A 26,894-nucleotide genomic window follows, 5' to 3' on the forward strand; every position below is an offset into this window, starting at 1 on the left:
AATCACTGTATTGTAGCGAGTCACAAATGTTGGGGTTTAAGTTTATGCTTGTTTTCTGTGTGATTTTGGAGATGCTGGGAATTTTGTGGGTGTGGTTTGGGGTGCAAGGACTTATGTTTTTTTTTTTTTTATTTAGCTGGAATTGAGCAGGAACAATTAGTTGTATTGCAGGCTTGTGTGGCGTGGCTGTAGCCAACAACAGCTATTGCTTATTAAATCGAAGTTTTACCGGCAACCAGGCGTACTCCCTGACTAAAACACTACAATATGTTACATATATATACACATACATATATATATTGAGTGTGTGTGTGTGTGTGTGTGTGTGTGTGTGTGTGTGTGTGTGTGTGTGTGTGTGTGTGTGTGTAGTAGTAGTTTTCAATTCTAAAACACTTCGGAAAACTAAAACTTGTGGAAAAGACTGTTCAACAGCAAGAAAAGTGTTAATGGATTTACATCAGTTTTTTCATCGCAGCTATATTTCATTTGAAATCATTTTGATGGTAACCTATTTTGCATCAGACGTTATCAGAATGTTGTAAAGAAAAGGTCCCCATGTGAGAGAGAAATTTAGAGAACTTTTGAGGTGTTTTTTTCTACATAATATTTTTGTGATCCTTGAGTCTTTTAGACACATCTAGACTATAAATATAATGGGTCCTGCAACTTGATTTCGCCTCACGAATTTTTAGAAACTTTAAATTTTAAAGGGGTTGGTTTAGAGTGATTAACTTGGTTCCAAATGTTTGGGCTGCAGCAAAAGTAGAGCCTTATAAATGGATTATGGTGCTGAGCAGCCGTATTACAGCTGCCACGGACATGGGTGCCTGACTGTGGTTCAAAGGAAGGGAGTAAATTTGGAAAAGAACATAGTTATGTGTAAGTGTGTGTGTGTGTGTGTGGGGGGGGGGGGGGGGTGCAGATTCTTCTTCACTCGGAGTCAGCTATGGATGTGTAAACAACAGCACATTGGTACAGAACATTTTGTACAAAGTACAAACAAAATATGTATAAATAATTTGAACAATCAAATAGTCTTTTAACGCATCACAATATGATGTGCATAAATAAATCTCTGGTTGAACTGAAACGACTCCACAACCTTTAGCAATTCCAGTCCTGTCTGTTTATTTGATACACATTTTCATCTGTTTTGTGAGAGATAGCAGAATGAGTCAGGAGATAAACATCTCAACGATGTGTATGGAAACATTTAAAACAATAATAATAATAGAAACCTTCTGAAAACCTGATGTTTATCTCTGTTTCTCAAAGGACTAAACAGCTATTAATTTGTGCCAAAGTGTAAGAATTAATCTCGTATTAACCGTTTAATACGGTCACTTTACCAGGGAAATCAGGAAAAGGCAAAAAAAAAAGAAAATTGACTGAAATTGTGAAAAAAAAAATTCACATTTGCAACCCTGCTGAAGGTGTTTGACAATTAAGAGAACAACAAATGTGGAAAAACAACAAGGCATTTTCGCGAGACTTATTTAGAAGAATCTATTGCTGTGGTTACTTACCACTTGGATTATGATTGAAACCGCCCGCAGAATCCTAATTTGTGTTGGTTATATTGACCCATTAAGTTGTAAAATGTACCTTTTTTCGTCAATATCAGAATGTCAATATGTGTACATATATCAACCTCTATCTGAATTATTGTCTGTACTACTGTTCTTTCCAACATACTTTTCCCATCACATAATAGATAAAATGACACTTGGAGTCAAGTACTGATGTTTTTCGAGGTTGAAAAGACAAACTTAAAATGACTTTAACTGATTCTAATTTGAAGTTATTATTCAAATATATTTTTCCTCCCTTAGGCTAAATTATAATCTCGTATTGTTTTTGGTTAATTTGTTCATCTCAACGCATGCCAGCAGTCTTCCCTGCTTACAAAGATACAACAGCGACTTGCATTCACAATAAGACACCCACAGACGTTTTGGTAAAAAGGCCAATCAAGGAATGTTCATGAACATTTTTCTTATGTGTTATGAACACAGGAAGGTCCCCTTGTCGGAACTGAGCCAGAGGTTCTTTATGCTGTGAGGCTGAAGCAGTGCGCCACTGTGTGCACCCATTCTTGTTAAATATTTCTTACTGATTTGTAATTTTACCACAGTGTCAATCTTGTTTTGTCCAGTGAAGAAGATTGTTTAGCAAATATACAGGTTAATGGACGTTCCTGCAGGGCATTTCTGCCTGTTGCACCTCCTCCAGTGCCCAGGGGTCAGTTACTGGGACACCCGCTGCAGGATTATCAGCCGGGAACCACCATTCATCAACGTTTCGCCCCATATGCCTGGAACAGAGCCAAAAGCTGCTTTATCTGCCACCTCTGCCAGCTCTGTAATCGCTTTCTTCAACCTGCATCCCTCAAGAGGGTTATGGTTGAGCCCTAAAAAGCCTGAGCATTCCACCTCAAAGAGGTAGATGGTGGACTTCCAGCCAACTTCCAGACACTCAGCAGCCTTTATGTACCCAAAGGCAACCTCGAACCTCATGTTGGGTTGTAAATTCAAATGACAAACTCTGTAATACTTTGTTTTGTTAAAATAAGCAAGGAATAAAGCAAATCACCATATGAAAATATGATCAAATGTACTGACTGGACAGAGAAAACAAAGAATAAAGATATAACAAGAAGAATATATAACACTGAACTGAGGAAAGCCTAAATCCTCTCCATAGCTAAATAATGTCAATCAGTCATTTTAAGACCTGTTAGCATATTTCCTACGTTCATCCATTTATTGTTTGAATGAATTTGGGAGGTTTATCTAATCTGTATTGACATCATCATTTCATTGCTCAGAATCACAATCATTTTATTTTGCATAATGTAAAAAATGGGCATGCAAAATTGATTTGATGATCTACCTGTTGCTGAATAGCTCAGGTGCAAAGGGCCATAGATCTGCCCACTTTACTGGTCAGGTCCAAGCCACTAAAGAGGGGCTCTGGTTCATTCATTATGTGTGCACATTCCATCTCCATGTCAGCTGCCCGTCATGCACAATGGTATGATTGTGGGCTGTGCTGCCCAAACAACAGCTGCCAATAGCTGTCCCTTAGAGCTTTAATAGAGATGCACACACAGTGTAAAAGCATACACCATTAGATTCCAGTCATCTTTTTCACACCCACTAGTAATAAGATGAGGATTTTTTTTTCTGTAGGCAGCTTATGAAATATATCATTCTCAGTAAAATGAATGTCCCATTTTCTTTTGTATATTTTTCTATCAGTTTGAAATACACACTTCTAGATCACACAGACAGTCTTCTCTATTGAAATTGCATGTCAGTTAATTTATGCTTATCTCTGGAGATAGATGAGGTACCACTTATTTTGGCTCAGAGGGGCTCACTGAAAAACCCCAGAGGCTGTTGCTAGAAATACAATAGACGATTGACCAGTGGCATAAGAGTTACAAGATAATGGTTTTAAAATTAAACCAAAAAACTCAGATAAGTAAGTGATGATACTCTTTTCTACTTAAGCAAATGTTGGAAATCTTGCCCGTGATTTGCAGGCTGTTTATATTTGCTTTGTTAACCTTTTATGCCCCATCCTGATATTCCAAAGGTTCCCATAAAACGCAGGATTTACATAAAAAGACCTGGATTTTAAACCATCCTAATTAACTTTGTAAGACATTTATGAATTAAAATATGTTCATATTCATGGACTTCCGTGAAACGCTGCATGTTTGAATTTCATCAATACCATACCACCCCTTACACAGATGATTAAGTGTTAACTGCTGGTTTCTCTTAACATATAGAGAAAAAAAGCATGGTAGATTCAGTCCTGCCAGCCAGTTTAAAAATTAGGTCTGCAGGCCCACCTGTCAGCATTTGCACAAATTGCGTCACCCATCTGACCCCGCTGAGCCACTCTGACACATTTGCTTAGTGGAGTATTTTACAAACTTTATTGCCAGCACATGTGGTGTCTGTCTGTTGTTATTCCTGATATGGAGAACAGGAGTTGCCCAACTGCAAAATAGCTCCGCAAGTCAACAACTGTTAAACCAACTGTTGTTTGGTATTCTTGGGCAGGCCCAATGATTGACGAACTCTGCAATGCTTTGCGGCAGAGAAAAATACAGTTGTCCACAGAAATTGCACATTTGGTTAGCCTTATTTTTACCCAATGGTTAAAAAATTTTTGAGTGTGTTGCTATTATGAAGAGTTCAACCATATTCATGCAAAATTATCCATTGAATAAAACAAGAGAGAAGGAAATGTCTCAAGGTGTTAACGTTAAGATAGCACTGAGTTGCTATTAACATCCAACAAGGTAATTGTGGAATTCACTGTAGAATTTCTGCTTTTGTCAGTATTGGGTTATTTATTCTATCAAGCACTGTGTACTGCCTTTATCAAGTTCTACACCACAAAGACCTGACTCCTGAGGTTATTGCATAATTTCCACTTCCATAGTATTCCATTACATAAGACTGAAGTAAAAAGGAGTAATGTAGTCTTGAGGGAGTGCATAGTACTTGCATTGTTGTAAGCCGTTGTGTTTCCTATGACTTTATGTCATTCTATCATAACAGAATACATCAACTCGCTGTGGTTTGCTGTTGTGGTGTGCTGTTGTTTAGTGATATTCCCAAGATGTTTAACGTTAACATGCTGATTTGACTTCAGCTATAGCTGGATTAAGTCAGCAGCATCAAGCAGTCCAGAATGATGTCATAGAACATGATCTAACTCTGTGGCCAGATGATTGAATCATACATTTTCCTTTAATTTCAGGGTTATTAAGAGAACAGAGCTTCCCTCTGTGTTTCCTAAGATGAGGGTTGGTATGTGCCCTTGGTTATTTTCTCACTTATGGTTCATTTAAATTTCTTAGAATTAGGAGTAAAATTAGCTCTTTCAGCCCTTTATTGGTTTGTCCATGTTTCCAATTACCAATTAACCAACATGCAATACTTTATAAACAGAGTCATGGGCTTGGGGCGGGCATGAAAGTTATCCAACAAAAATCCAAGGCACAAAAGTGATTTTGTTTATTACTTTATTTTCAGTTTGTGCATAAAATTGTTCTGTGGTTATCAACAAGGTACACATTTTGACAATGTTTCAACCCGCAATGCTATTTGCTGACAATGACCCTTGGATAAGCGTGGTTTGGACAAGAGAAAACAAATTGGAACACAACAGATGGCATAATCCTGTAGTTATTTGGCTTGTTGTTTTCTTTTGAGGTATCTCAAAGACCTTCTTTGAGACAAATCAGTGAACAGTGAATTCGTGCATGCACGCAATGCAGCTCGAATTAAACCCAAATGAAGGGACAGATATGTTCCTGGTTGCCATCATGCAAACAATAAAGGAAATTGGTGTGAAATTGCATTAAAGTCTGAGCAGTTTTACCTTAAAGCTAGAGTTGTTTTCTATGTCTCTCCATCTCTCTTTTGCTTTCTCTCTCTCTCTCTCACTGTCTCTCTCTCTCTTTGGCAACAATTTTGCTCTGCTTTCACAAGGTCTGTCAGACTGACTGCAACAGAAAAGCGACAACTGGTATCAAAATATGTTTTCCTCTAAACCTCTTTAATTATGTGGTTTCTGTTCTATTTTTGACGTCCCAGCCTTGCCCACCCTTTAAATGTGACTGCTGTTTCATAGATTGCATGGCACCTGTTCTAACACAATTGTCATCCCAGCCCCCATATAAAGGGCATTTGGCTCTTTCATGATCATCACTACTTACATATGTGTGTGTCTGTATATATATATATGTGTTTGTGCGTGTGCTTATACATACACACATCCTTAATTTAATCTATTATTTTCTATAGTTTATGTTGTAGATTATTCTTAGTGTTTCAAAGAGGGAATCAAGATTCGAAGCGTTTTTTGTCACATGTACAGCGTAGAAACATGTTTCTCTGTACAGTGAAATTCCAACTTTGCTCTCCACAGTGCCTTTGGATATGTACTGATAGGAAGAGTATACACATTATTATAAATATGTTTATAGATATGGATTGTGTGTGTGTGTGTGTGTGTGTGTGTGTGTGTGAATGTGTGAATGTGTGTGTGTGTGTGTGTGTGTGTGTGTGTGTGTGTGTGTGTGTGTGTGTGTGTGAATGTGTGTGTGTGTGTGTGTGTGTGTGTGTGTGTGTGTGAATGTGTGTGTGTGTGCGTGCGTGTGTGTGCATGTGTAACTACTCTGATATTGATCATCTGGCTCACAGCAGAGAGGCTGTTGAAGGGTACATTGGGCGTGTCTTCCCTTTCCCTAAATAAGGAAATGAGTATAAAAGAATTGCAAAGATCACACAGAAGAACAATGTTAACCATTACCAAAGGACGTTTTTTGTTTTTTTTCAAACAACAAACCTGAATGTTAGATAGTTCCCTTCCCCACTGCCTTCCTGTGTCCTTTGTCTGTGGTATTCTGAGCTCTATTATGTAGTGCAGCTATGTTGCATGCAAGTCTTGACTGGGAGATGAGGTTTCATAAATTGGAAATATTCCAACATAGCCAAAAAGTTCTTATTAATACTATTTCATTGATTAAAATGAGCCATACTTCCAGCAGGCCAAAAGATGATTATCGTATATCATTATCATTGATTCACCACTTTATCACTATGCAATTGCTGATATATGACCCTCCAAAACGAACATAAGCGATAATTATGGACAATGATATTCAATTTTTCATTTTCTCTATGCAGCAGTTTATTTGTGATTATAGGTAAATAAATTACTGTGACAAAAAGACTGGAGGAAAGCTGGAGGTTGCAGACAGAAGATGCTGAGGTTCTCTTTGGGAGTGACAAGGATGGATCGGATCATGAATATGTCAAGCAGAGGGACAGTCCATGTTAGATGTTTTGGAGAGAAGGTCAGAGAAGCCAGACTGAGTTGGTTCTGTCCTGTACAGAGAAGGGATAGTGAATATATTGGTAGATGGATGCTGGAACTGGAGCTGCCAGGCAAAAGGTCTACATGTTGCGAGAGAGGAGGATATAGAGAATAGGGTTAGATGGAGAAGGGTGATTCGCTGTCGCGACCCCTTAAGGGAAAAACAAAAAGGAAAAGAAGACAGAGATTGGTCAATAAATTACTATTGACTTCATGTTGAGAAAATACAGTCCTTATTTTTAACGCAAATGCAAAGCAAATAATTTGCAAATATATATGTCAACAGAACAGTCAAGTGGATACAGAGCTGAACAAGCAGGTAGAGCTCCCTGCCAACTTGGGAGACGTCCTTGGTGATATGATTCTCTCACACACTACCATGCAAGTTTTCCAACAAATAATGCTTGTCTACAGAATATTTATTTATCCTTAGATAAATGGTGCAAATGGTGCTTGTCTATAGAATATTTGTTCACTGGGGTCACACATCCTGCATTTGTAATGCAAAACCACTCAGTTTTTTCTTGTCACATGGTTGGAGCTGCCACTTTGGTGGTACATCAAAGTCTTGCTTATGCAAGCAGTTCTAGGGATGGACATCAAAATAATCTGCTGAAAGCGTTTGCTTTTGTTTTATCAATTAAATGCATTAGTACTTCAACAGGGGCAACTTGAAAATGAAATATAGGCAAAGAATCTCTATGTCCTTCATGCAACGACATATTTACATGCAATGGCTTGTCCAAGCAAAGCAGAAGGAGCAAAGCGGCACTGAAGCCATTCTACAGCTGTCTGTATGAACACTGTAAATGTGATGTGATCTCATATGTGAGCCTACTGTTACACTAACAGTTATCAGCCATCCATCTCTCATTTCAGTGTCTGCTGTATGACCCAGCCATCATCCTATCTGCCTTCTTGCACTGCACTGACATTATTGCTCTGTATTTTCATTATCTGATGTACTTCTTGCCTCTGGTTTTAATTATTATGGTTACAATGAGGAAACTGTTTCTTGTAGAACAGTAGGCTGGCCAAGGCTGAGATACACTGCAGTTTACCAAAGGATATGGTTTCTTTTTATGCTGTTTATTTTGGTCTGGCAGTGGTGTTAATAATTTAGCTGGCCACATCATGTAAGCTACAGTATATGTCCATACTGTTCCGCAATTAGTCTGAGTAGTGACCTCATTTGTTTCATCTAGCCAAAGTCAGTGTGCAGAAAAGACCTATTATCTCAGATATCCGCACCAAATAACAACTGATCATAGATATTCAGTGGGCTGTTACTGTCTGTAAAAGAAACGGATAAACAGATTAAGTCATTCAATAAAAGATGAATGTTTTGTTAAAAAAAGTTATGTGAAAATGTTTGCATTTCCAGCTCCTGCTTAATAGAATTAGCAGAACTGCAAAATTGACACATTCAAGAACTTTACGGGAAGATTCGATGATTCAACATAAATGGTAGCGACACATATTTCATACTCTTCTCATACTCAGAGACAAATCATAATGATTGCCTCAGTTACATATTTGTTAAAATGTGTGTTACAATGTCAGCAGAAGTTTAGCATTGACAAGCCACATAGCTCAGACTGGTGTCTGCGATGAGCTCATCCATTCCACTAACGGGAGGTGACATGAGTGAAGCAAACAATAAAACAGAACTTTCAGGTAGGTCCAGCTTGTTATGTAAAGTCCCTGGGGCCACCTTGCATGTAAAAGCAGAGAAAAATCCTATTCACCCATTCTGAATTCAACCCAGACTCTCATCAGTTGAAGTGAACTGATGCATTCTTGTGAGATAAATCAATACAAATGCCCCTTGCTATAAATAGAGTGATAGTCATTTTTTTTCAAATTCGTCTATATATTTATTGGTATTTTTGTATTTACCTGTACTTCGAAAATGACAAGGAGGAATTACCTCATCTAAAACATTAAAACCAATCTCTTACTAAATAGTGGTGTTTAAAAAATGATTCTTTAGCTTGCCCATATTTTTCCATTTGTCTGAAGCAACTTCCCATGAAACTCTTTCCTTTTCCATCTTCAACTTCTCCTGTGAAGTTTAGAAGTATGATTACAGAGCAAATCCATCAAATGTACATATGTGTATGTCGTTATGCGGGTGTGTAGTGTGAATTAGTGTAGGTGTTTAAATGGAAATAGTGTAGACTCAATAATTTCTTGTTTCTATGTTTCTGCACTGAACATGTTTAAAAATCTTTCACTTTGCAACCCAGATGTGGAGCACACACACATGCTGTGTACTTCGGGCAGACTAAACCTCTTGATTAGAGTTCCTTCCTTGCGATTAATAATTCACACTACAAGGACACAGTGTCCAAATAAAGACTTGAAAGCACAAAACGGGGATGGCATGGCACAGGCGGTAGAGCGATCGTCTTTGGAACTGAACATTCGATTCCCAGCTCCTCCTAGTGTGTTGAAGTGTTGTTGAGTAAGACACTGAACCTCGAACTACTCCCCTGGCGCTGGTGGACGGCAGCCCACTGCTCATGGTTCGTCCATGATGGGTCAATTGCAGAGAACGAATTTCCCCACAAGGGATTAATAAAGGATAAATTATTATTAAAACCTGCTGCTGGAATGACATCACCGGTCAAATGTAAAGCCTTTGCAAGGTGATTGACGCTTTTGAGGGAGCAAAATAAGCCACAGACTTTTTTTGTTGTAAAACCTTTGATAGGGGAGAATTGCTTCCTGCTGCCAGAATTAAGTAACTCAATCAACTTAAGTTAATTAAGTTACGTTGAGCTATGATGTTACACGATGGAGTGACCTCATCAGCCTGTATGCCACCTGAGGGTGCTTTCAGACATACAGTTTGCCGATGTGAAGTAGTATGTCCCTGCGAGCTGTACATCCTGCACTAGAGGAGGGATCTAAAGCTAGACATGAATTGCTAATGTCAATAATATCACTAAATATTAATCATAAATGTCATCATGTGGCCAAGTGATTAACCTATAAAATTTACTGTGAATTTATGCATTTCAAAATTTTCTGGTCTTGTTAAAGTAAAACCAAGGAAAAATTTCTCTCTGGTTTAACGATAAAGGCATGTATATTATCCCCCCCCCCCATTGGTTGTATTTTTAAACTATTTGAATTCTATTTTGCTATTTTTAAAAAGAAAAAAGTTTTTTCATATCATTGTTTAACACTTACAACAACTGACTTTTTAAAAGTCATTGGCCTTTCATAAGATACAGCAAGAAACCAATTTGGGGTCCAAAACAGAGACTTCGTCATAAACTTGAGCCTGCCCTAATTTCACAGTCTTTCTGACACCAGGATTCAGGTACTGTGTCTATTTTACACACACACACACACACACACACACACACACACACACACACACACACACACACACACACACACACACACACACACACACACCTGCACCCAGACAGAGAGAGAAATAATATGGGTTGAGGCTATGAGGAAGAATGTGGGGAGTCCTAGACCTTGGTATTATGGGTATCAAAGCAGCATATTTGTGAAAGATTAGACTTCAATGGCAGAGATTCAATACAAAAAAATGAGGGAGATCTACAATATCATAGCCTTTATTTGCACAAAATACAATAAAAGCACATCCTGGAGGTATTTCTTTTGAGAAAGTACTAAAAACTTGGAGAAAAAATGGCCAAACACCTCAGTAAACAACAGACTCCATCAATTAGTATTTTACCGATGACATGCATAGTTTGATTGACATTTAACCACACAGCAATGTGTGAACAACCATGACACCATCAAGAAACCAGTAACCGCTCCTTTCTTTTTCTGTCCTAGGTGTGTCAATCTTTTCCATGTGCCACGCCACTTGGAATAAGAACATCAAAATAATATCACAAAATAGCTTGATCCTTATGTGCTTGATCATAGATCAAGGCAATAAAATAACTAATTCTTTTGTGTTATTAACATCTGCGTATCTTGTTAATAATGCCATATGTTCTTCCAGCCAGCAAGCTGATATTAGTAGCTCACAAAGCCAAGTTAATAAAGCATCTTGAAATTGCACATAACATTGGCTCTAAAAGCTCTATTGTTATAGGACAAATCTGATAGCTAGTTGATGTTCTGTTAGATAATGTTACTTGACTGTTTCATTTAAATCGCATCGAACAACCCATGTAAAGGTCACAAAACGTCAATTTTTTTTTAAACACACCTCATTAAAAGGTGGCTGTTTTGTTATTTACAAATTTAGATATAATCCAAATTTAACAGTATTTTTATGAAGGATTTTCTCATTTTGTAGAAATATAGAAATGTAAACTAATTTCAGCACTGTGCAAATGCTGTTTTAGCCAGTAGAAGTTCAGGAAAGCTTTGCATAAAATATGAGAAGAACAAGGATCCAGCATGGCAACTGGCAAGCTTTAGGAGTTGATCGGCCTCTGACTTTATCATATTGAACAACTGCTTTATCAATGCCTTGTTTATATTATATATATATATATATGTGTTTTCCCAAAACGTCAGGATTTTCCTCAATACAAGATACTAAGAATATCATATCTGAGAATGGAAGAAGGAGAATTTTAACACAACAAATTGAGGCTGTAGAACAAAGCTGCTACAGATGAATAAAATATGCGTCATGACAGTCCAAGCTTGCCTCCTCCTGCCATATGACAAACCTGGCTCTCTGTCTCTCTAAACAATGACTAATGTGTCAGTTTATTGCCTGTGATGTCATCCAGCACTCGAATTTTCATGGTTGTGATAAGAGTGGACATGTTCAGAGGAAACACATGAAACAAAACTCTCTAGATGAGATGCCGCAAGTGTGTGTGCTTGTGTGTGTGTGTGTGTGTGTGTGTGTGTGTGTGTGCGCGCATACGTGGTTGTGATTGTGGGTGCGTATGTGCACGCGTGTGTTCGTCACTTGATAAGCATGCAGTCTCATTAGGTCAAATACAGCCCGGAGTGAGCTTTAAAACAGGGTGTTTTAATTATTTCGGTATTAAATCAGTGATGAAAGTGTTTGAATTTTAGCTGACACATTTCTAGTCTGCAACATTTAGGTTTTAATAGAATTTGATTGAAGTTATGTCATCGACACAGCCAAAAGATCTGGGGTGGCCAAAACCATGTGAACATCATGATGAGAAAGATGAGAATGTGGCTTTCATAATGAGTTTATATCCCTGTTGTCAATAAATAGCAGTTGTCATGTTATTCTATTCAAACACAAATCTTTTCATTCTTCATGCTGTCTGTGAGACTGAAAGAGGCTTGGCCACTGTCAAGATGTGGGTTCAGATACGTGAGCTAAGAACAATGGAATTTTAAGATATTTTGATGCGAAGATACATATCTGAACAAATTTATGACTTTAGAATCAAAACGACTACTGCCTCGTAGTTTTCGTCTGTTTTTTTCTGTGTTGCAATTTCCATAAGCAGAATAAGGCTGTTGATGTTTGCTCTTATATTGTTAATGTTTTTGGACTTAATTGCAATTTGTTTAAGGAGTCAGTTGATCAGAAATATATTTTGTCATGTATTTTAAAAACAAAGTAAGTTTTACTCAGTTCACGTTTCTGTCCACCTCCTATGGGAATAACGAAAAAGACTGTGTCAAAGCACGCCTGGTATATACGTTCATTGTTACGTGTTGAAAAAAGAAGCATATTAACCTATTTCAAAACTCCTTTTTCTGATCAAGCTCCAGAACAAAAGCGAAATCTTATCTGTGCTGAAACTTGACCAGCAGGCCTATCATGCCTTTGTGATGACATACACCAAGTGGAAAAGTACAGACCCCCTCTAGCTCCCAAGCATATTCTGTCCTCCACCGCAGCTATCACTCTTCTTTCATGCGGGCAGCCATGGTGACATCACCCCTCGAACAAATCTTCCGAGTTGCGCTTAGTGGCTCCAGTCAAATGGAGGACATCTCACAAGGGTGATCACCAATAAAGCCTATGGTGAGAAAGCAACAGGTTTGTTCAACACAATTGGGAGGTGAGGATTTCAAGCTGTCAGAAAAGAAGCTGATTGGCTTGAACATTTATTATCAAAGATGCCAGTAAAAGAAAGTTACACAACTGAAGAGCTTTGAGATCTAGGATGAGGCCTAAATGTTTAGCAGTAAATATGGAAGCTATGCGCGGGAATGAGAGCCTCGGGGAAGGAGGACTTCCAGGGTAAACAGCGTAAGGAAGGTGTTACAGTAGCCTAATCTGACTCGGGTGGCAGAGGATAGACACCTGGTTCAAATCTAATCTGACAGTCATTCTGTGAACAAACAACTTTCCAACCTTTTTAAATGTTTACAGGCTAAAGCAGGATCTACTTACATCAGCCTTGCAGGTGAAAGACTAGTAGTAACTTTAATGTTTGCGCAACTCAAGCAATGTCAGACGATTTGTGACTGAGGTCTCAACTTTTAAGAAAGTCGGACTAGCTGGTAGAAGCTGCTTCTCAAAGGATGGTAATTTGTTGCAGATGCTACAAAACATTAAGTGGGTGATTATCAGTAGAAATAATTTTCTGTTTGGAGGTTTAAGGCGGAGAAACTCCTGCTAACTAAAGAAGAAATGACAAAAGACAAATATTATCTTTGATTATTGTTTGGTGACAGACAATTGTTGGATAAACATCACCTTCATGTCCATCTTGAAAAAATAATGGTTCAGTCTTCTTTGTGGTAAACATGTGGTCAGGTGTAAGGGGTTAGAGCAGTCGTTCTTGGAACCAAACATTCCTGGGTTGATTCCTGGCTCCTCCTAGCCTGTTGAAGTGTTGTTGAGCAAGACATTGAAACCCAAACTACTCCCCTGGTGCTGCTCAATGGTTGCCTTCAGCTCTTTGTTCACCCACAATGTCTTAAATGCAGTGTGCATTGTATGTGTAACTGAACATGTCGAAAAAAAGCGATTTCTGTCTTTTGGTGGTTATCTGGTGCTTGACATACAATATTATTCCTTTTGAAAATGCTCAAGATAAGTTTTGCAGCCTTCTAAAAAGAGAAGCAAACCCGAAATTTTAATATTTTATTTTGCCATTTTGAGTGTTACAAGATGAATTCGATTTACTTCAGTTATAGTGAACAGATGGCAAACATCGGTTACACACAGGACAGAAAACTGTCTGCTTAACAAAACTAGCTAGGTTGTTATATAGCAATAAAGACAAGCATATGAGCTGCTGATCTCATTTTGGGTTAAAACTTTCCCTTTAACCAACATTCAGCATATAATGTTGTGACTGTCACACAGTGCTACCTCACACATAAATTGCACACATCAACAGCCACAGGACTGCAAAATGAGGATATGGCGTTTTAAAATTAGCCAAACCCCTGAACTCCACCCAACCAGCCCTCAGTGAACACCACCCAGTCTATGAAGAGTTTATCTCTGATTTGTAACTCAAACACCGTAAACCTCTTCCTGAAATGACTTCATGGTAAAACCATAGCTCTAAAAGTGTCATTTACCATGATGACTCCAGGGCAACCTCCGCCATATGTTGCCCCTCCGACTAACTGTTGTTCTACTTATTGCGATGGTTCTTGTCATGCAATGAAGAAATATTGGACACGGTTTTAAAAGCGTTTCACCTATATACAGTATACACTGCACATATACAAGAGGTTTTAATACTATTAGAATATTGATTTTAAAATAATTGTGTGTTGAGAATAGGCGAACACAGAATTGTACTAGACTGATTTTTTCGACAGACTAAGTAGTCAAGCCTTTTTACCAGTTACGGAGGTCAAGTCAAGGGACGGGGGAGCAACAAGTGAGAGTTTTGGATAAGTTTTCAATAGTAGAGGCACATTCTCCATTCTCCTCCCTGCAAATGTTTTTTTTCCTGCTGTCTACCCCCATCCCTAAATGCCCCATCCACCAGTTATATGCACTCAACCCCTGCCATTCCAATCAGTCAGCCCAACATGTGTTTTGTTGAACCCTTGCCACCACCAAGGAATGGTAGGTTCATCATCTGCTTAACTGTTATGCACCCTCCACACTTGCCATGCCAGCAGCTCCAAGGTTTAAGGAGCTGAGTGACAGGGTTCCCTGTTCCATTCAGCTGCAACCTATGTGACAACTGCTGCTCTCTGATGGGAAAAGACAAGGCTCAGCGCTGAGGAAAGCGCTCTCATTCCAGAGCAGACACAGCTCCCCTGAGCATCTGTAAGCCAGTTCTCTCCCTCAACTTGGATTTTTTTTTTTTTTTGTTTAACTGATCGTTTCGTCCGATAGAGATTTTTGTAATTGCCCTGGAAAAGAGGGGAACAGAAACTGCCACCGACACTGTGAAAAAGGGGTAGGTAGAGCCATTGCAGATGAGTATATTTTAGCCGAGGATATTTCCTCACGGAAAAGCTGTAAGGAGATCTGGCGGAGTTCTCTCCTTCAAGATCAATTATTCTTTGCCTCTTATCTAGACAGTTCTGCTGTCTCGGTTCAGAGGAGAAGTTTTGACATCCAGCTTTACATCCACCCCCTCTGTTGCTCCTAACAGAGAAAGAAAGAGAGGGAAAGAGAGAGAGCGAGAGAGAAGAGGTGGTGACTTCATCCCCTCTCTTGAACCAACCCTCTTTTCCCCCTCCTTTTTTGAGCTCTCTTTTTTCAAGACTTTTCTTTTTTTTTTGCAGCAGTCAGGCAGCATGCCAGTAGTCTTCACCCTGCTGCGGTCCCTGGTTATCAGGCTCCTCAGTAGCAGGCTTGCAGGCTCAGTGGCACAGATCCTCAGGAGAAGCCTCTCTTCAGGTGCTGCCCACATTGGTACGGCACTGCGCTACGTCTGGGACCGCGTTCGATCCCAAGAGTCCAAAGAAGCCATCTTGGGCTGTGTGCTATGTATTCTCAACATGCACAAGAAGGTGGAGAACTGAGCTCCCCCTACACTCTCTGTTCAACCCTCCACTTGTCCGCTGACCAGAGACTGAGCAGACAGAATTGGTGAGTGAGGGAGTGAACCAAGGGATGTGACAGGATTTTTTTCAATGTTCTTTTGGGATTCTAGAATATTTTGCTTTTTATCAGGACAACAGTCATGTCTGAGAGTATTGTAAGGAAGGTACAGCCCTTCACTATTGGGACAAGGCTGTCAGTCCCCACTGTACCAAAATGCCAGGAGTTTTCACAAGGTTATCTGCAGAGCCAGAATCTAGACAACTGCACGTTACAGCATAACCTGAACTCGCTCTACCTCAGTCGGTCCCAGGTTTGTGCTCACGGCCACGATCTCGTCTCGCCCATCGTCAAGCTGGTATCTCCTGTGAAATGCTGCCAGGACGACATGGCAGCTGAGGACCACCTGAACCAGAATGTTGCTCCATCCTCTTCTGTCTCCAGATCCATCAAGAAGATAACAATTTCAGGGAGCAAAGAAAGACTAGAGAAAACGACATGCGCGAGACCAGCACAGCTATCAATTGCAGGCTCCACTTCGGAAAACAACAATAACAACAACAACATCACCAGCACATCTGCATCCGACCTAAATCTGCCCAGGATTGTGGGCATCAACTCTGTGGATAAACCCAGCTCTCACTTCAAGGTATATCACACAGTCAGCTTGTACAAATCTAAAAGTTTGAAAGGAACATAATACAATTTTCCTAAGAACTGAGGATCACCACTCATTTCAAACCATAAGCTAATTGAGATTGTCATTTCTCTAAGATGCCAGTTTTTTTTTTAATATAAAATTGTATTTCTATTTGAATTTTCTATTTTCTTAGGTATTCCTTTACTTTCATTATCTTGGTAAACGATGCTGGCTGACACTCAAAGTTAACTTCCACTTTTTATAATAATATTTGAACATTTTTATCAGTGAGCTGGATGCCATTAATAATTTATCCATTTTTGTTTATTTGACTTTTCAGTTTACAAATGCATCCTACAGGGATGCTGCCTTTAGATATCATTCCTGTTTCTTAGATCACACAGAGCATTGTTAATACTTGGAAGGCACATAACATTATTTGTTCACAGGTGATTCCCTGTTTCAAACTTTTTGATCTTTAGTCAACGGCTTATCTTTATTTTCATATTTTAGGTTTTACTCGGAACAGACAAAGGGGAGGATTGTCAGGTCGCTCAGGGACAAACTAGACTGAAACGGGATGGGGAGAAACTCATCCAACGGGTAAGATGTTCAGAGTAGATTTTAAATAATCTAAAATCTAATCGAGTCAACCCTGGAATAAATTATGTTGTCTGCTAGACAGTGAAAAAGCACACTAGGAAATTTGAGTTAACTTAGAAATAAATTAAATTAAAATCCATGCAATATTCCTGCAAATATCCTTGAATATTTAAATGTAACTTTCGTTTAAGTTTTTTTTATTTTTTTATCTCCAGTTGTTATTTATTATAGCTATAGCAACTCTGTTAGGTCTCTAACCTGCAGGAATGTGGATGAAATTGAGTTGTGAGTTGTGTGTTTTATTCCTCCCTGAATCATCTATTACATTATGAATTTGGAAGAACAGGGGGGCAACTTTTTTTGTGTGAAAAGCCTGATAAATCTATATGTTGAGGCCTTTATTTCCTGTTGTTTGACATCAACAACTGATATCTATTACTGGCATAAATCAGCATACAAGACCTGGGATTGTAGGATATTGTTCAACGCGGACTGTTGGATTTGGCTTTCTCCTTGTTGAAGTCATCACTGTGTGTGTGTGTGTGTGTGTGTGCGTGTGTGTGTGTGTGTGTGTGTGTGTGTGTGTGTGTGTGTGTGTGTGTGTGTGTTGAGGCAGCCCCTGCAAAGGCAGGGCTCACTGGAAAACATGAGGTCAGGGAAGATGTTAACAAAAGAAAAGGTTTGCTGAGGTCCTTGTGGAAGCTGGTAATAAAAACACAATCACAGTAAAGACCTTCTTCTTTTAGGAATACAAATATTCAGCCCATTTATGGACAGACCTCATTAAAATCACATTAAAAATGGGTAGCAACTCCAAACTATCCAAGTATGAAACAATTAACTGATCTGTTAAGTCCTTTGCAAGATGATGCATTTACATGTAAGGCTGACAGTAAAACACGCCAGACATTCAAGAATCTGTCTGCTCCTACTTCCCTGTGCCCAGATGTTTCCTGATTGTAGAGCGGCAGGAATGCTTGTCCATTAGGGAAGTTGTGCCAGTCATGTTATCTTGCATTTAACTGTTGACTGTAGATTTTCGAGAAGAGGGTCCTCAAGGCCTGATTCACACCTGTTTTTAATGAGTTAGTAGAGAGAAATCCTGTGATCGATATATTTTAGTCACGAGGGCAGCAATTTGATGTCTGTGTATTGCACCGCGACATATGTCTAATTCTCAACATAAATAAAATGAGTAGCATGTCATCAACATGTTGAGTTTACATTAAATGCTATTCAAACATCCAGATTCAGCTGAAGACTAGATTTAAATATTTTCACATAAGAAACCAGCAGAAAACACAAATCTGACCTCTGAATTTACAAGGCACTTTACAGAAATGAGATCCCTACTTGAAGTTCCCTGTCGGTCTTTATGCCATCATCATGTTGATTTTCAAAATATTTTCTCTTAAATTTTTGAGTTAATTTCTTGATTCGCTGACTGATTTGTTTAAAAAGAGAATAATATCATTGGAAAGTTGATTGATTTTACTGCGTGAATTTTATCTGATGGAAAGAAAATAGACTTTTAGTTACTTGGAAATAGTTTTTCAATATGAACAGATCAAAAAAAAAAAAAAAACTCAAAAAGTATAACATATGATTTTGAGTTTTCCCAATAGCAATAATCCTTTGGTATTTTAATTTATAGAGGGTAATGTTTTGATTACACTGCCTCCCCAAAAAAGCTTTTTTTGTCCGGGTTTGAGCAGATTCCGTTATATGAATTACAGGAGAAAGACATTCAAAGGAACAAGAGTCATCTATGCGCAGAGAATGAGGTGTTGATGGCTGATGGATCCAAGAGCGACTGCTTCACGTACCGTACCTCTCTCTTCAACAAGGAAGTTCTACAGGTAAAATTCATTAGATTACATAATTGCCAATATTTTGTCACATAAACATCAATATTTCTCCTTGAAAACACCTTTACTAGCCACCTGTTCCAAGTTCATCACTTTCTTTTGTTATATAAACATGATTATATAGAATTTTCCTGTACACTACATAGTACACAGATTCAAAAAGAGTCGCATAAACAGCAGGAAGTCTTTTTTTGTCTGTTCATCAGATGTTCAGGTCACACCACCAAGCAACAAGTTACTCTTGAGAGTGAAATTTGATGGAGGATGCCTGTTGCGTGACCCTGTGTCTGGAGCAAAATATGTACTTGGTCTTATTTTGTCCCAAGAACTGTATGAGCTGTGTTCAGCTGAGGGGAGAGAAGGAGGGAAAACTGCCACAAGTGAAGCAATTATTTGGGGATGAGATCATTGTTTGGCTCCATCTCTTCACGCCTATGGCCCGGAGAGACTCAGCCAAGCAGCACAACTGGTTGTTTTATCTCATAGCTGCTTCCACCCTAGAGTACAAGTGAGTTTGGCGGAGTAAAACCAACTACAACTTTATTTCCAGTAATAAGAAATTAATTTGTGATGTGTCCACAAAAGAGAGCGTATGATATATATATATATATGTGTTGAAAATGGCACTGTAGCACTTTAAATGTTAACAAGCTTTGCAGCCCTTTGCACTGGGAAGCCTGTCTTCAGAGGAAAGGCTTGTATTTTTTTTCTTTAACCTTGACAATGTACTGTAAATTGAGAATGTCTGAGAATGTACTTTAAATAGTACAAGCTTGTTTTTCCTTTTTTCATTTTTTTTTTTCATTCCTGGGGACATGCTTTTACAGGGAACGGGTTGACTGCAATTGCTGTTGAAAATGTGTTATTATAATATTACAGTACATCATAGTGGAAGTTTGTTTTTCAGTGAGGGGCTTTTAGAGTTCCCAAACGTTTTAAGGAAGAGGGGCGAAACAGGTCAGCACTGAGAAAAACACACCATCTGTCTCCAGGACTGCTCTGCGAAACATCTTGCCTTTCACCATCTCACTTCAGTGATAGAAAAAGTATAGAAACTCGCACTTTTGTAGTTGTTGCTGTTCCAGTTTATGGTACGGGGTCGTTAGAAATGTGGCTTAATAGTCAACATTTTATGACGTGTGAAAAAGTGCTCCCTCGTTCATATTTTCAGTTAAAATGCTAAAATGAAGTCCTTTTAGTCATTCTTTTTTTTTCTCATACGGCCACTGATAGTTAGCATAAAATCAAAATCTGTGACACAATCTGAGCACCATTTATTAGACACCTATTCTTTGAGGTGAGACTAAGGCCCGACTGTACATTCTGATAAACAGCCCATTGTTGTGGAGAGGGAGCAGGAAGAAACAAGGGAATCATAGACTTCCTGTATGAGGTCATTATATGCCATGGGAGCTGGTGTGAGGAGATAGGGGCAGGCCTGTTTTGTCAAGCTCTTTTCCTTCTGTTCAACACAGAAATACCTCTGCAGCCACAGGGGGCTTGTAAAGTTAATGCTTCTCTGAGGAGATGTGACATCACGTTTTAGTCTGCAGAGTGAAGTTGTTTAGTGGCTATGTCATGTGTGGTCTTGATTTTTTTTATTTTTTCAACCAGGGGAGTGATTCTGAAATCTGTCGTTTAATGTGTGACATTATAGTCCATGGGAAATAATGTGTTGATCTAACTTCATAATGACCTGTTTTTTTTTCTCAACTATAGTCTGCCATTAAGTAAAGAATAGCAATCCCATGGAAAATAAACTTCCATTTATTATAAATCTAATGAGTCATTACGGATCAATTTCACAAGTGGAAGGGACGGATTTTATCAATTTAACCGAGGAAGCATCGCAACTCGGCGGTCGACCGGACACTTTGCAGCAAACAAGCTAGCTCTCTTCACCAATTTCTGACTTTTTATGTTTGGTTCAGGATATTCGGTCTAAATAAGATTTGCCAGAAAAGCCGGCAGTGCAAGACAAAGCCATTGTGCATTGGAGTCCAGTTTCAAGCACTGGCCAAGAGAACTGTCTGATCTGCATTACATGACATTGGAGAACAAAGTTCTTAATGTTTCTGACAAACGTGAATTTATGCGAGGGAAGAAACTGTAGCTCTCCCGATCAGAACTGTACTGCTTTTTGCCAACACAATACCATTTTGTAGAATGTATGGGGGGAAATATAAAGGGAAAAAATAGTCTTGATATCAAAACCCTTTTGTTTAGCATAAGTATATTTCATGCTATTTGCTTGAATATGGAAAACCACGTCAGACACACAACGCAAATAGTGGGACAAAATACAAAGTAGCTTGACCAGCCTTTTATGGAGATGCTTGTGAACTTTAATTTACAGGTAACATCTAATTTCTCTAATTGAAATTTAATCTCTGAAATGTTCTTAAAAAATCTTTTCTCTGAAGAATCGCATACATTTTCTTTGATTTCCCTCTTAAACTACATTCTATTTTTTGATAATTGATTGCAAATTTTGTGATAATTGAAATCTTGAACATGAAATTATCTGTAGGACTGAATGAAAGAGAAAGCAATGATGGAAAATTATACTTTGGCAATATGTGTTATAAGTCAATAGTTCCAAGCATTACAGCCCATCTAGCCAGGCATTAAGCAATCACTAGGCTGTGGATGCGCTTTTCCTGTAAAAGCTCTGGATATTAGTCCCTCTGAAAAAACGGCAAAAACAAAGCGATTGCAATCATATTTCCCTCTAAAAATGGAATCCAAATATATTTGCTGCAGTTAAAGGTCAGCCTTTTCACATGTGAGCACACAATACAGTTTTGCATCTGCTGTCAAATGGACTGTGAATGTTGATCACACACTCACCCTGAGCCATTACTCCAAAGTGTATTGATTTTTTGACTTAAGAACACACTGAAAACACAAATTCTGTGTCGTAAGTATCCATTCACCGACATGAATGGTCGACTCCGGTTCTCAGTGAAATGCACATGTGTTTGCTTACGATGTAGGCTGAGGCATGGATCAAAAGCAAACTGCAAGATCTGAAGGACGGCTGTAAAACTCAGTGCTGCCCCCTGCAGGACTGCGAGGACGCCTCACTGACGCTTCAGAGGGACCTCAAAGACTTTGAGAACACCCTGATTCAACTCAACCAGGTATAAAACTAACAAAACAGAGAAGAAGTATTAACATGTGAGCGGAGTAGGAACTTCAGCATAAACTGCTCCCCAAGACGAATGTTTACTGAGATCTGAATTCAATCATTAATCACTGCCAGTGGTGTTAAAAGAGCCTGTCAGATTGCATAACACATAACATGGTCTCACAGGCATTTTCAGTTGACCAGAGAGAAAAGCAGGCCCTCAGTGTTCCAGACAGCTCTGTCAGGCCAGTTTATGCTTTCTCCTTCAGGCGAAAATGTTTGGAAATGGTACATTGCTGATAATTAACCTCCCTCTGACAACCAAGAAAGGCCACATTTTTTTTCCAGAAATTGATGGCAATTTTCCAGCAGCTGTGGAGGCTGATGGCACATGAGAAATTATGCTGACAAACTGAATTTGTCAAATGCAGTCGGTGACTTTTGCGAGGTTTTCTAGTTGCTGCGTCTACACTTATCTACACAATGGACAATGCTCTTTTTCTTCCATTCCATTTGAGTAGACGGGCGATCAGTTGATCTGCAAACTGAACCCTACTTCTGACCTGGTGAAGAAGCAGCTCACTCAGCTCCGAGAGCAGTGGCAGATTCTGAAGCAGACTGCTGCCGCTCAGACAAGAGCTCTGGGAGGAGCAAAGAACTTACAGGAGTTCAACAAGAAAGTGGACAAGCTAGAGGCATGGATTAAAGAAAAGGTAAAATATATACATACTCTATATTTTTCTACCTGTCTGCAGACACCACAAGTGCAAGCGATAGACTTACTTAGAGATGTCAGGATTATTTGTGTTGTATTATAAAATATCGATATGATAAAAAACAATATTCAATAATATTGTAAAGAATTCCTTCTCCTGTTAGCCGTATATATTTATATTTTTGTGTACACTTTTATAGAAGGTTCTGCCCAGCAGCTGCAAAGGCCCATGTTCTGAGTCCACAATCACCTGTCAAAATGTTTAATGTTGCCACATGTTGTTGATGTTGTTACTATCAGTTTGCAACGCAGGCAATTTCGACTCCCTCAGTTGTTTTGTTGTCCAAAACAAATAGTTGTTGTCATGTTGATGTTGTTTTAGACCACACTATAGTGAATATGTATTTCACAGACAACCCCAGTGGCAGTCCCAGTTCTTTTTGTTACACAGTCAGAGGATTGTTTTCCGTATTTTATTTGTCACACTGAACCGTCTCATCAGATAGTTTTATTAGTTTGAACATTGGGCCGATGCTATCATTGCTGTTATTAAACATGATCTTAACCGACGGATAATTAAACTTTCACAATACCACCAAAACAGACCGATTTAAGACTAGTCAGGCAGTTAACTGACAACAATTGCCGATATTCCATATCCTGACCATTTTTGTTTTGTACATTAAGCCAGTGTAAACATCTGGCCGTCATTAGCAAAAATCATCACGTAGGCTTGTGTTCAGTTCTCCTCACAAAGGAGCTGATGAATCATAAAGGAGGATATTGTCTGTAAAGCAGCTTTTCCTTGGGGTAATGGTATTCCCTATTTGCAGAATTTGCCTCCATCATTTTCTGTGTGTGTTAGCAGCACATTGTTTCTCTCCTCATGCTCTGGGCTTTTTCTGCTCAGTGTCTCGCATTTTAGCAGGGATAATGTGATATAATCCGGGGGCTTGTAAGGAAGAAATAATGGATGGAATCCTAACAAATCAGGGGCATTAAACATTGACTTTTATATGTGCCAGCAGGAAGAGGAGCAGTCTCTGGTAAATGTCCTGAAGGTGAATGCAGACAAAATGCAGCTGACCAGAAGAATTGTAGATCTGAAACAGGTGAACGTTATAAAGTACAAAGAGCAAAAATGGACTGACAGTGCCTCGATTAAAAAAGAAGTACATGTTCACAGGCACACCCACCCACCCACACACACACACACACACATGCACTTTTTGTAACAAACCTGTCAAGTGAAAAATATTCATATTTCCATATGTTTATGTTTTATATGAAGAAGTGTCTGGCTGTAAATTGTCTCCCAGGGTGTGAAGCAAAGACAACTAAAGTCATAGCTGGAATATGTTCCACTGTTTCTTTGCAGGATGAAAAGCTATACAGAAACCTGCATGAGGAGATCAACCATTTGGCCCTAAAACTTGAGAAACAAGGGAAGACGGATGGAAAAAGCATCTCCAGCAGGAGGAAAAGCATCAATAAAATGTACGCTCTGTCCGTTACGATGAACTGGTATGATGCATGAGACACTTTTACTCTAAATGGAACTGAACACTAAACTTTTTTGTTTTGGTCTCCGCTGTGTGTAGGTGGCTAAAAGTCCAGTCTCATCTGAAAAAATATCATGAAAATCTTCAGCTTGCACTCGAGGTGTCCTCATTCTACCAGCAGGCTGATAATACATTGTTTGCCATCAGTAATATGGTAAAAGTCCAGGGTGGCTTAAAGGGATACCTCAACTTTTAGGAAAATTCACCTGTCTGCCATGATTCCTCTAGTAAGACGAGAAACTAGATGCCTTTCTATTTTTTTGTGCTCCAGTATGGAGTTTTAAACCTGCCTCCCGCTTTTTAATGTAAGGCTATGAATGGCAGTTGATGGAATTTATTTAGTTGCCTACCCTTGTCAAAAGTCAGCAAATATCCAGTGTGCGCAGTGACGAGAAATACATCTATCTTCTCGTCTTACCATAAAGATCATAGCAAACAGGTAAATTTCTTAAAAGGTTGTTTCGGTCTATCCCTTTAATTTTGTTTTCTTCTCTTTAGATTAAGGACTGTGGCTGACATTAGACTTCCATCTTTTTCTTTCAGAGCGAAAGCCTTTGTGCCTCACAAAACTTGGACCTCTTGGGAGAGAGGGAAATACGTGACATTGCAAGTCAAATCATGGTGGGAAATATATCTTTCAGTACAAGGGGTTCATTCACTCAGATTCTGAAAGCGCGCTGCAGAAGCGTTCTTTACCTAACCAAAAGGTGTGTGTGTGTGTGTGTGTGTGTGGTAGATGTTGGATGTGAGTGTGTCCCAGCTATCCAATCTTCATCCTGGCCTGGCCGCTGGTGTGAAACAGAAGCAGAGTGACGTGAAGGACAGTTGGGTGCTTCTTCAGTCAGTTCTTAGGTAAGAAAGAAGCGCAAGAGCACCACAGACAAGCATGGTGGCCCACTACACACAGGCACCATTTCACTCAGTTATTTGTACATTAAAGGTTTCCAGTAATACATTTTCCAGCTGAAATCGAGCTTTGTATAAAGTTTCTTCAGTCTTGATTAGCCTTGCTTAGAATGGCTTTGAGTCCATGAATAATTATAAGCAAAGTAAAAGGCATTTCTGTCTGAATTTCTGGAAACAGATTATGACGCGGCATCATTCACCAGCCACTTTTTAATTTAGAAAATTTAACTTTTCGGTCCTTCATTGGAATTTCACCATGTGTCTGATGAACATGGAATGAAGAATTTATTGGCTTATTTAGCTTAGCTGGAAATCTGGGTGGTTCTCTTCTCACTCTTTAAAATCCTTCAGTCTCTTCGAATATTTGTCGTTAAAAACAAGACTTAAAACCATTGCAATGATTACAAGAATATTTGGTATTTTTTATGGTATTTGAAAAACAAATTAATGTTTGTTACTTTTGAACGGTACGATTGCGATCCAGACTTTTACACCATATGTCTCTCTAAAGCTTCCTCGCTTCTGATCAATTGTAATAGTACATTTTTAACAAGTTGCAACAATGGCAGACTGGGCCTCATGCATGGGGTGAGAGGAGGCAAAGTAAGGGAATCCTCTATGGTTCCGCTGAGGTGCACCTTTTAGTGTTTTTTTTTTTTTTTAAAAAAAAGCATTAAGATAATAAATATAGTAAAAAAAAAAAAAAAAAAGGAGTAAAAAAAAGTAGCAAATCAATGATGTATGTGTATGAAGGAGAAATCCGCTAGACATGCCAAGAAATGATCATTAGTAGAAAAAGGAAGAAAAAAAGATAAATAATTTTGAAATAAAAATGTCTTTTGTCAGAAAAACATAAATGTGTTGAGTTCTAACAAATGCATAACATTACTCTGTCCACTGTTCTTTCTGAATAAGAGTACCATGCCAATTGACTATATTTAGTTCCAAATATTACATAATGTCATCCATCTTATCAGCTTTGTTTCATGGCTATTTAAACCCAATAAAACAAACTGGTAGAAAATTGCGGTTCCATAATTGGACTGCTTCTTGGCCTCCTAAAGCCCTGCCATTAGCTAAACATTAACCTCCTCCACTTGTCTGTAGGAGTGAGAGGACCACGCTCTCGCCCTCTGGCTCAACATTCACCAGGGAAGATGCTGACCCCCTGACACCACCGCAATGCAACATGGGAACAGAGACACAAAGGATCATGGGAAAGGACACGAAAGAGGGCCAAAATCATCTTAAAGGCAGTGCGGTAAATAGCTTTGGTATTTTGTTCTATTTCTAGTGTCACCACACTGTGGCTCTCGACCAAGAGACGACGCCATCATGACAAGCAAAAGTTGTGCTCAGCCTCTTTGGGTCCTATGGCATCTGTGGCTGCACAAAGTGACGCACTTTTGTCCTTTAGTTGAAAATGCCCGGCTTACAATTTGAGAACGTTTTTCCTAAATAACAGTATTTTTGGAGTCAGTGGTTTTGTATTGGCACCCAACGTACTGCCCGTTTTCCACCCTACTAGCTGGTTAGTTACACTTTACATCATGCGGTGTCTCAGTCATTTGGTAGTCCTGGATAGTCTTGTGAGGCTAAGATCCAGTGACTGATTTGTTTCTGCCATCTTCCTCTATCTTTTGAGAA

General features: G+C 38.9%; 2 protein-coding genes across 5 annotated transcripts in view; both read left to right on the plus strand.

Moving 5' to 3' along the window:
- The first annotated feature begins 15,122 nt into the window (after positions 1-15,122).
- LOC147236295 (protein myomixer-like) lies at positions 15,123-15,804 on the plus strand. The gene is made up of 2 exons (XM_086166457.1): positions 15,123-15,233; positions 15,565-15,804. Exon 2 carries the CDS (start codon positions 15,577-15,579, stop codon positions 15,802-15,804), a length of 228 nt encoding a protein of 75 aa, XP_086022583.1. The 5' UTR covers positions 15,123-15,233; positions 15,565-15,576.
- Positions 15,768-26,894, plus strand: part of mymx (myomixer) — a 32,578-nt gene continuing 21,451 nt past the window's right edge. Inside the window, exons 1-12 of one of the 4 annotated variants that reach the window (XM_086166445.1) lie at positions 15,768-15,871; positions 15,956-16,472; positions 16,977-17,066; positions 18,803-18,925; positions 21,931-22,077; positions 22,586-22,777; positions 23,808-23,891; positions 24,158-24,276; positions 24,381-24,495; positions 24,885-24,962; positions 25,078-25,193; positions 26,355-26,508. In XM_086166445.1, the coding sequence (XP_086022571.1) occupies positions 15,768-15,871; positions 15,956-16,472; positions 16,977-17,066; positions 18,803-18,925; positions 21,931-22,077; positions 22,586-22,777; positions 23,808-23,891; positions 24,158-24,276; positions 24,381-24,495; positions 24,885-24,962; positions 25,078-25,193; positions 26,355-26,508 (1,839 nt within the window). Of the gene's footprint in view, positions 16,473-16,976; positions 17,067-18,802; positions 18,926-21,930; positions 22,078-22,585; positions 22,778-23,804; positions 23,892-24,157; positions 24,277-24,380; positions 24,496-24,884; positions 24,963-25,077; positions 25,194-26,354; positions 26,509-26,894 lie in introns of all 4 variants that reach the window. The other 3 variants (XM_086166420.1, XM_086166427.1, XM_086166437.1) reach the window with 3 other exon arrangements.

This window comes from Fistularia commersonii, chromosome 2 (assembly GCF_037954325.1).
Source record: "Fistularia commersonii isolate RoL2024-O1a breed Wild chromosome 2, RoL_Fcom_v1.0, whole genome shotgun sequence".
Taxonomy (NCBI): domain Eukaryota; kingdom Metazoa; phylum Chordata; class Actinopteri; order Syngnathiformes; family Fistulariidae; genus Fistularia; species Fistularia commersonii.

Coding starts and splice junctions, on each gene's coding strand:
- LOC147236295 (XM_086166457.1), top strand. CDS start 15,577: ATGCCAGTAGTCTTCACCCTGCTGCGGTCCCTGGTTATCAGGCTCCTC.